Source organism: Pinus tabuliformis, chromosome 4_1 (genome assembly GCF_031772625.1).
Source record: "Pinus tabuliformis cultivar Carrire ecotype Pingquan chromosome 4_1, CPIR1, whole genome shotgun sequence".
Taxonomy (NCBI): Eukaryota; Viridiplantae; Streptophyta; class Pinopsida; order Pinales; family Pinaceae; genus Pinus; species Pinus tabuliformis.
In genome coordinates this window covers 616,729,657-616,740,348 of record NC_142303.1, presented here as the reverse complement: position 1 = coordinate 616,740,348, position 10,692 = coordinate 616,729,657, and the positions used below count along the sequence as shown (strand labels likewise).

General features: G+C 36.4%; 1 protein-coding gene across 1 annotated transcript; it reads left to right on the top strand.

Moving 5' to 3' along the window:
- The first annotated feature begins 5,906 nt into the window (after positions 1–5,906).
- Positions 5,907–7,091, top strand: LOC149177525 (alcohol dehydrogenase class-3-like). The gene is made up of 6 exons (XM_089421780.1): positions 5,907–5,910; positions 5,976–6,296; positions 6,398–6,480; positions 6,597–6,664; positions 6,800–6,869; positions 6,954–7,091. Exons 1-6 carry the CDS (start codon positions 5,907–5,909, stop codon positions 7,089–7,091), a joined length of 684 nt encoding a protein of 227 aa, XP_089277906.1.
- The last annotated feature ends 3,601 nt before the right edge of the window (positions 7,092–10,692 follow it).

The window sequence follows — 10,692 nt, the reverse complement described above, 5'->3', positions numbered from 1 at the left end:
TAGTCATTCATCCTTTTGTAGTTGTGTTTCATTCAAATGTTAATTTGGTCCCTCTGAAGTTGGTCCATTTAATCATGAAAAACAAGAAGAGGTGGTTCCTTTTTCATGAATATGTTTTGTGGATAAGTATGTGGTTCTTCTCACTAATGTTAACATTTTCCTTGAATTTTTAGATTAATGGTTCACTTGCTAGAAAGGATATCAAGGATCTGATGGCACGAGCTTTAGTCATGATGGTTTTTGCTCACTCAAGTCAACAAATTTACACCATAGCAACGTCTAGCACATGAAGTGCATTTTATTTTGAATGTTTATGTGGTAGTTGGCTTTCCTATTTTTTAAATTGGACATATAAATCAGAGTCTGTAGTTCAAATGTGCCATCAGAGTCTTTTTGGAAGTATTTATGTTTTGGCCATCCGCATGGGGTCTACAACAATTAAATTGCATTTGGTTATTATTGTCAATTGAGTCCTCAATCATATTTTGGGCATTTCCTTTCAGTGCTTTCACTAAACGACATTAACATTAATTACTATCTGTAAAGGCTTTTGGACATGTGATGGTAGTTTGTTTTTAAATTATTTGCAACTTTATTGAGATATGTGCTTCTGGTAGATTGTTTGGGTGATGGCACTTTGCTTTCTTATTTTTGCCTACATTGATATACATGTGTTTGATGGGCCTTGCAATGTGTTCATGATCCAAGGGCTATTTTAAGGCGAATGGTATCTGATTTTTTGCAACTTTTGGATTGACAAGAATTTGATAGGGTGAATGGTATGCAAATTTTAATTGATTTTATTTTTCCAAAGAAATAATGCATACATTTCTATTTCATGGTTTGGAAAAGGAAAATACATAGCAAAGTGCTTATAGCATGACATATCACCTCCAAAAAGGAAAATAAGGCCACTTGGTGGCCACTTTTCACAAACTTTCATACAGAATATACCTATGATCTCTCCCGAGAACATAACTAGAAGAAAAAAATATGCGTTGTTGAGTGAGGCAAGTCATCAGTGGGAGGTGATGTAGAGCTAGTTCCCAGTTTTATGTTGCTTATTGGTCTCTCCATTATCCCAGAATCTTCAAGATGGCTGGTAAGATTTTAGAATTCTTGAATTTATGTTTAAGGTCAGGATCACGTTCAGTTATGGCTTCCTTATCAGTTTTGGAGGGGTTTGATTGTTCAATAGTTACTGAATGCTTTGTGTTTGTATATTCAGCAAACCAAAATTGGAATCAAAAATAGGGTGGCGAAGCCCAATAGGCCCATGGCTAGCAAAGGTATTTTACAATATTTTGCTATCCAAAAGGATTGGAATCTAACCCTTGGACTATAACACATTCTTCTTGTATGTGTTCAACCACTTATCAATTTATCTTATTTATGGGTACGATGTGATTATGTTACAAGAGATATAGTTTGCTTATGTTATAAACAAAATATATTTATATGGGTTTATTTTGCAGGCTCTATACAAACATTCATGCTTTGAAGCCCAAATTGAAGAGTAAAGTGGCAATTTCAGAGTCTATTGCTTTAAATGAAGGCCAAAGAAATACCCTCGTGACCTCTTCTACTCCACTTCTACCATTCCAAACAAATATGAGAATAATATTCAATATCCAAGCATAAATGTCACTTCAATAGAAGCTATAGGAGTTGGTGCATCAACATTTCACAAGAAGAAGGATCTAGCTTCTACCAGAGTGCACATTGATAAGAAAAAGCTAGATTCAATTTAGAAGGGCATGGTAGATTCTGAATTGTATGATATGTACTTTTCAACTATAACAGATGAATATTCTAACACCAATCTTTGTAATGTGTCTTGACAGTGGTATTAGGTTTTTCACAATAGTCATAGGTTTACTCTAGTGCTTTTACAAAGCTTTTTCTGACCAGTGCTTAACAAGCTGACTTGGATCCAGGTCTATGGAGTTGTTTCATAGATTCAATTTATTCTAGCATGATGATATGTAGGTTTTTGTTGTAGCATGGTTTCTTTTGGACTATAGGGGTCATCTACAACCTCTTTGTTGATGCATTTCTAGTTCAAAGATGGATTGCAGTCAATGTTATTTTGGTTATATGCACATTTACTTGTTATATATATGAGAAACTTTGCATATTTGTGTATAACAGTTTAGATTCATATTGATGTACATGAATATTTACATTTTTTTTGAAAAAAATGAATATTTATGTAATTTTTGGTTCACTGGTCTTTTGGTTTGGTTTTTCTCTAATTATCAGTTTTGGGGTCAACTGGTTTGATGACTGGTCCAATTCTGATAACATTGGTTCATTGTCCATTGATCATTTTCAGTTTTAACTTTTGAGTCTTGATTTTTGATACTAATGACCTTAGACCAAGTCTTTGACTCATCACCTTTTACTATTTCCAAGTTTGAGTAATTTCAATTTACTAGTCTAATATTTAGACTTTAGTATCTACTATTGAATCATTTATGATGTGTGAATCAATATATTTCATTATTGAATTTAAATTTGAATCATGTTTATAACACACACACATATCTTGACATCCCCCTATCCCCTTGAATCTTGGAAACTAGGTGGAACATTAGTTGTAATTGCTTGATATTTGTTCACTGAATGAATGCTACCTCTTGGGTATGACTCTATAGTATTGATTTTAGTGTCATGGTTGAGTGTATTGGTTGATGGGAGATGTTTTTGATGATGCCACTTTGAGTTTAGAGACCCAACCTTTATGACAAGCTTCATATGTGGAATCCTAAGTTTTATAAGAAGGCTAAATAATTAGTCTTCATAGAACATCTGAAAATGAAATCTAAAATGTTCACCAATGCACTCATGTTCCTGTAAGTTTGGTCTAGGGGTCAACCCTGACTCTTGAGCATTGCAGGAGTGTTACATTACTCCTTAAGCTCACCCAAGAATTCTATCAATCTTCCTCAGACTTCATTCTTGAGTTAAGCATAGATCTGGGCAAAAGAGCTATGGCAATGTATTGTGGATTGGCTGGAATAGTGAAATCTTTGATCTCTACCTTATGGAATCCTCATACCCTATCTAACGAGAATCTTGAAGGTTTTTGTTCTACTTTGGAGTCTTGGAGTGCAGAATTTAGATATGACCATTTATATGCTTATGGGCCAACTCCTCAATGTTTATACTTGCTTGGATGAGGAATTATTATTATGAATTATCTTCAGTAAAATAGACCTTGGAAATCTGAAATTGACATCCATAGGCCATATTTGGGTTAGCTTGAAAATATGAAATCAGCGTGCCTAATTAAGATTGGTAGTATATATATGTGTGTATTTATGTATGTATTCAAATTGGGATGAAAATCCAAGTCCAATCCTTTTTGGGACAACATGTATGTTCACCTCTCATGTATATATAGGTATTTTTCTCTGACAAAATACAGACACATGCAGCCTAGAAAACTATAGTTGATGGGCCATGAGTTGGAGTGCAGGTTGGTCATGGAAGATTGGATGTGTCCTCATCCAAGGCTTGCAAGCATAATTATGTATGTATCCTTAAGCTAAGGGAGAGCATCCCATTACAACAAGGGAGAGCATCCCATTACAACGATAATGTAATGGGTGTTAGCACCAAGAACTTCATGGATGAAATGAAAAATTTGTACACAAGCTTGAGGGCTTGTAAGTATTTCTTTGGTCTTACTGTGGTCTTGCTACAAGTTGGCTACGCATGTACTTACATAGCTAAATAGGCCATCATATCATGGAACTTCTCACTCAAAAAGGAATAAGAGTCACACCAAACCTCTTTCTCCTCGTCAGAGTATCTAATAGAGACTATTCTGTGATGGTTTCAAAGGCTTTTCGTGGGATTTTCTTTTGGTAAAAATTGGGCATCACCGTGGCATCACCCAGACCTGGAAATGAATTTGCATTGTGGGAGTCTACTTCCAATGCTCTTATGCCTGAAGAAAGTGTTAGCCATCTAAGCCAGTGGATTCAAAAACTAGATACAAGCTGTAATGGCGAAGATTGTCTCTTGCCTCAGAAAAGTACTCATGGCGAAGTTATCACTTGCCTAGGTATAGTTTTGCATATGCATAAATTATGTAGTTAGATTCTATTCCTAGAGGTTTCAGTTCAGAATTAGCAACATTAAGAGATGCATTGTGACCTGATAAGAAGTTGCAGTAGCATGGGAAGCTAAGCAGCCACTGGTTATTGAAGAAATTCAAGTAGATCCACCACAGGCTATGGAAGTCCGTATCAAAATCACCCACACATCCCTCTGTCATACTGACATTACATTCTGGAATGGCGGGGTAATCAGTAATGTGGTTTCAAGCTTGTTATGCTATATATTTTCCATGAAGGTTGTGGAGCTTGTTATGTGATGCAGGAGCATGAGGCTTGGAGGCAAAAAGCTTCAAACTTATTCCAAAAATACAAAAAAATATACAAGCAAAGGAGTGGGATCCTTTAGCCATCAATTTACAGCTTTCTAGATAGGATTGTGAGCTAGAAAGTAGCGATTGAATGATTTTGTAATTAATTAGAATAGTTTGATTTAGTTGAGAGTCTAGAGGAGAATATTTCTCAGATTTGATTTTAGTTTAAAATAGATAGATTTGATCCATTGTTTAAGGATCTTATAGTTAGAGTGGAGTTGTATTTATGTAAGTTTCGAAGGATGTAAAACGGATTTGGACCGATTGGATTTTTGGACTGATTGGAATTGATTTGGCTTGTCTGGCCTTATATGAATAAAAATTGCAGAAACTTAAGCTTTGTGTATTTCCATTGTAAATTGGTCAATCCCGGAGGTGTGCGTTTCTCTGTAATCCTCTGTTTTTCATCGATTCTTGGTTCGGCTCGAATTGTTAAAGGTACTTTAAATTCATGTTCGGTTTGGTAAATTATTTTCAGTGTGATTGTTTAAGTCTTTGTCGCTATATTTATAACTACGGACGGTTGAAAGAATTAAATTCTTAAATCAAGCGACGTACCACAGTCATCCTACACTGTTGATTTCATTGACTAACCTGCGCGCTAGTTGAATCCCGCAAGCCGTAGATCTCTCGGCCTTGTCATCTGGTGGATTTCAGGTTGAAAAAGTGAACGGGTGTTAAGCGAGAGGTCGGACCCGAACTTTATTAGATTGGTGATTTATAATTACCATCGAGTCCAGAATTTGGTTAAGGGTCGTGCAATTTGTGCGCCCGAAATCGCTTTCAGTCATCGGATCAGTTGGGGGTTAGATCTATGACGGGGAACCTCCGAGCAACTTTATTGATCGGTCGAATAATTGACTGTCACATCGCGATTAACCAAAACTGTTGGATCACGGAACTATATCGCGTCCCTGTATATTATTGCATCGAGGAAAATTCCACAAAGGTGTTAAGCCCGATCTGTTGTGACTGCCGGGAAGCGATGTGCTAATAGTGTATTTTATGCGCTTTCACATGTTTTCCATTTTAAACAACACCGATAGTGGTTTTATGTGTATTGTTCTATTTCTATTGTAAAGACAACACCGATAGTGTATAGAGCCCCTATGTTATGAAATTGTGCCCGATAATGAAGGTTTGGGCTATTAATGTAAAGGATTTGATTATAGCGGCTGCAAAGGGGAAAATTTATAAAACAGTCAGTCTAGTAATAGATGACTGATACTCCACCCGAGAAAGAAGAAGGGATTCCACCAGAATTAGAGGAGATTGTATCAGGTTTTGAGCGTTTGTCTTTAACACCTGCACCCCGACCACCATTATGCTTGTTATTGGTACTCATTGTTGGCCATAACTGTTTTACTTCAAACAACTTATGTATGTATGCAGGATGAAAACATGCAAACTTTTCCTCGCATACTTGGACATGAGGGTTCTAGGTAAACCTTTGTTATTTACAATTAATATGAGTTTGATTATATGTTTTTCGAACAAATTATGAAATAAGAGCATACAATTTATGATTGCAGGATAGTAGAGAGCGTGGGAGAAGGCGTGACAGATATTAAGGTTGGAGACCATGTAATTCCCTTATTCACAGGAGAGTGTGGAGATTATGTGTTCTATAAATCTAAGAAGACTAATCTGTGTGATAAATTCAAAATTGATCTCACAAGAAAAGTGATGAGAAACGATGGAAAGACGCATTTCTCAATTAAGGGATTGCCCATTTACCATTTCATGTCCACTTCTACATTTAGCGAATACACAGTCGTTGACTATGCTTGCATTGCCAAAATCAATCCAGAGGCTCCACTTGACAAAGCATGCTTGTTTGGTTGTGGAATAGTCACTGGTATATTTATTGTGACTTTTTTTATGCATCTAAGCCTCAATATTGGAGCTACAATATTCAACTTACAATTAGAATGAGCAATATCTCTTTTGATTGTTCAGGTGTTGGAGCTGTTTTCAACACAGCTGACATCCAAAGTGGATCAACTGTGGCCATTTTTGGCCTCGGTACCGTTGGCCTTGCTGTCAGTAATATCGTCCTAACACTAGTTCAATTTTTTGTGATATTCTCTACAAATGATTTCAGATTTCATGATATTCTCTAAAGTGTACTCATGATGTTTTCATGGGCACTCTGTAGGTCGCAACAGGTGCAAGAATGAGAGTTGCCTCCAAGATAATTGGTATTGACACAAATTCAAGCAAGTTCATCAAAGGGAAAATGGATTCTCCTATGAATATTAGACAACCATACATTTTTTGAGTCCTAATTATGTAGAACCAACTAAACTGAATATCATCATAATTGAGACCAGGGAAAAACTCACCAATTAACTTCATTTCCAATGCAGCGAAATCCTTGGGTGTGACTGAATGCATTAATCCAAAAGACCATGAAAAGCCCATCCAAGAGGTAAGTTAAATGCTTTTTTTCTTAATAAGATGTTCACAGATTTATCTCTGGTTCACGATAAGGAGAAAGTTATATTTATGTCAGGTAATAGCAGAGAAGACACAAGGAGGTGTGGATTATAGCTTCGAATGCATTGGAAATACAAGTGTTTTGTATCAATGTTTCTTGGCTACTTGGGAGGTAAAACAACTAGTCTTTTTCCCTTTTTTAATAGTGATGTAGATTGATGGAGAATCATTATCAGCTGAAACTATTACATTAGGAACAATTATTCCATAAATATCATTAACATAGAGTTAAAATAAATATTAGTAATGGACAGTTACAAAAAATTGAAACTTTAATGTTATATAATTCGAAAACAAATTGTTATCCAAACCATTTGAACTAAAATCTCTTAGAATCTGTCTCAATTCTATATAATTGAAAAATAAATGGTTTCCCAAACCACTCTCACTAATTTGAAAACCCTTCTCTTTACCAAGTCATCTCATTCAAAGTTTCATCATCCTTCTCTTTATTGACATCCTGGATTAACTGCTTAAAAACCCCTGAGATTATATCTGTGTTTTCCTGTTCTAGAGTCACAACTTTCAACACCTTGAATTTTAGGCTAGGCATCCCAACCTTAAGATATTTAAGAACCTGTCTTAATCCCTCATCTCCTACATCTGCATCATAACTTTTATGTGTTAGTATCTGAGTCTTCAGTAGCTTTAGGTGATACTAAAATGGAATCATCTGTAGATTGTCCATTCCACTGCAAGTAGATGTGAAGTAGACCACCTGCTCCTTGTATTTCTGATCACTGTCTTTTGTTACGAAAATTTCAAACAAAGGAATGCCTGGAGCTCCTACAGCTAGATGCCTTGCATTGTAACCCTCGGCAACAAATCTCTCATGTTGAGAATCAATATGGACGGTTCTGCCATATGGATCATTTGCACCCTCTGCCAAACTAACCCACCATCAAAAGAAGAAAGGTTCATTGTAGAATGCATGTGGGGTCATAAGAGAGGCATCATGTCACTATACAAAGGATATAAAAATAAAAGGGTATAAAAAATGTGAACAAAAAAATGGATACATACAATATTTAGTGAAAATAGGGGTTTTTTAAATTGGGAAGGTGTATTGGATTTATATTGGTAGGGGGTTAAATAATGTGATTTTTAGAGGTATTTTCCAATATGTAGTCAAATTAAGGGTATTGTTTAGTATGCCACGAATGCACGTGCTATGTCAGAGGTTCAGTGAGTGAAGCCCCCGTGGATTTTCTCAATAAAGAGATATGATGATGCTGGCCGCCGATAAGAATAATGTGAAACCTGTGTCATAATAGGATCATTATGATTAGTTGTCTCCAAAAAACAATAAATGCAACTTGGGAGAGGAAACAAGGTTGAGTGACGTAAGTCTCTACCTAAGCTATTGATTTCTGCTTCACTGCAACATCATAGATCGATAGATGTGAATAAAGGTGTTGAGGTTGAACATGCACGGAATCGTCTGATTACCAGTCAATAATGGAGACCGTTAACAGATGCGAGGATGGCCATCGATAATGGTGATGGTCTCCAAGATGCACAATACAATCTAGCGAGTGTGAATAATGTTTTTGTCATCAAACACTCGTAGAATCGTTTAACCAGGAGCCAATAATGAAAACCCTGACCAAACACAAGGTGACTTGCCACTAATGTCTGCAAGTACCAAGGCACTGAAGTGTTTCTGGGTCTTCTTCCTAGATAGAGTGTTGAAGTCGATAGGAAGAGACCTGTCGAAAGGTAGGCAATAAGGTGTCCTACATCAGTCGACACAAAATAGGACAAGAATGATTGTTTTTTGAGGAATCTTTTGAGCATTGGGTCAAAGTGACATAGGGCATGATGATAGGATATGCTTGATAGTTTGATGGAGGAAACAAAAGATAAAGGTTTTCCCTTAAACAATAGAAGGCACGACACAATGATTTTAACCATGCAACACCAGACTCATGAACACCAAAGAGTGTTAGGATACAGAGATGCAAGAACATAGGGATATATAGGCTAAACTCATAGGATGGTAAGGTTCATATTGAGAGGCTATCACAAGGAAGATTTATCTGAGGGAGTGCCATGTTCAAGGGAGCGACTGCTGCCAAAAAAATATTTTCAAAATATTGAACACAAAGAAATTGTATTATCCACTTTCCCCATCTGATTAGTTTTGTGAGTCTAGATAGGTAAACTCATTGGTCTTTTCATGTTTTAAGATTCTAAAAAGATCGTAAAAGAGTGACTCTATGCCCTATCTGATTAGTTTAATGAGTCCAGATAGGAAAACTCAGTGGTTTTTTCATGTTTCAAGAGTCTGAAAAGATTGTAAAGAGCGACTCCATTCCTCATCTGTTTAATTTAATGAGTCCAGATGGGACAACGCGGTGGTCTTTTCATATTTTAAGAGTATGAAAATATCGTAAAGAACGACTCCAGGGTGGTCCCTTTGTCATAGTTGTTAACCAGGTGCGACAAAGGTTTAATAGTATACCTGAAAAAGTTCCTTTTCTGTAAGTTAATCTATTGAGTCCGGATAAAGAGAAACCTATTCTCAATTTATGTTTGCCTCATTTTGTTACGAGTACGAGGAGATGGAGTAAACTTGATATTCGTCATGAAAATTTAATGAGTCATGCGATGAAAAACTCAATATACCTTCATCAAATTTTAATGAGTCAAATGAAGAAAACTCGAGGTATCTTTTTTAGTTTAATGAGCAAGGAAAAAGAGGTAAAAGAAATGCTCATTCCTTCTTCATAGATTTAATGAGCCTGAAGAAGGGGAAAAAAGAAAGCGCTCACATCGTCGTCGTAGGTTTTTAACGAGTCCGATGATGAAAACTCAGGGTTTTTTTGATTTAATGTTGGGTCCCTATAATACTAGTGATTACCCCATTACTATTGTAGTTATACCCCTTATTAATATTGTTGTGCCCCTATTTCCCCCATATTGTTATTACTGTGCCCCATAGAATCCCTCTATTGTTATTTTTGTGGCTTTATATTATTATTGTTAGGTTGGCTGGATTATATTGTGACTCCTTAGACTCCTATATATAGAAAGGAGGTTTTGTCATTTGAATCATCCAAGAATTGTTCATTTATGTAATGTAAAGGAGGTTGCCCCCTCGAAGAGGCTGAATTCTAAGGCGTTGATCTATCTTTTCTATCTTTTCTTGAGCTGGTTTCATAACATTTGGTATCAGAGCTTTGGATTCTAGGGTTTCGCTGCTCCAAATAGGTCATTGTGGCATTTTCGCTATAACTTTTTTTTGCGACGTTTCAGAAGTTGCAAAAAAAACCCATTTGAGAAGAAATCGCGCTGAACCTCGGGTCCGAATTTCAGAGCTTTTCACACTATATTTGCGGAGATATGATCTGAGGAAGTTGGTCTTTTTGCAGACTCCTGAATTACATTCCAAACAGGTGACCTGGGGAAAATCGTCATAACTTTCTCTCTGGGGATCGGATTGAAATTTCGTAAGAAGGTACAGAAAGAGGACGGACTCTAGTTTCTTGTATGCATTTTTTAGATCCAAAGGTCGAAACAGTGACTTGTGGCACGTCGTACAAGTTCGCTCTACTGAACTAGTCTATAATCAAGTCACTGTGGGAGATTTCGCATAACTCTTCCTTGGAGAATCCAATTTGGGTCAGACTTGTGGCATTGGAAAGAGGACATAGAGGGCTACTGTAGGTCACAAATTTAGAACTAGATGATCGAAAAGTACAGAGATACATCAGAGGCAATATCGAGCTCCTACAAAGTGAAAAAAGGTGTGT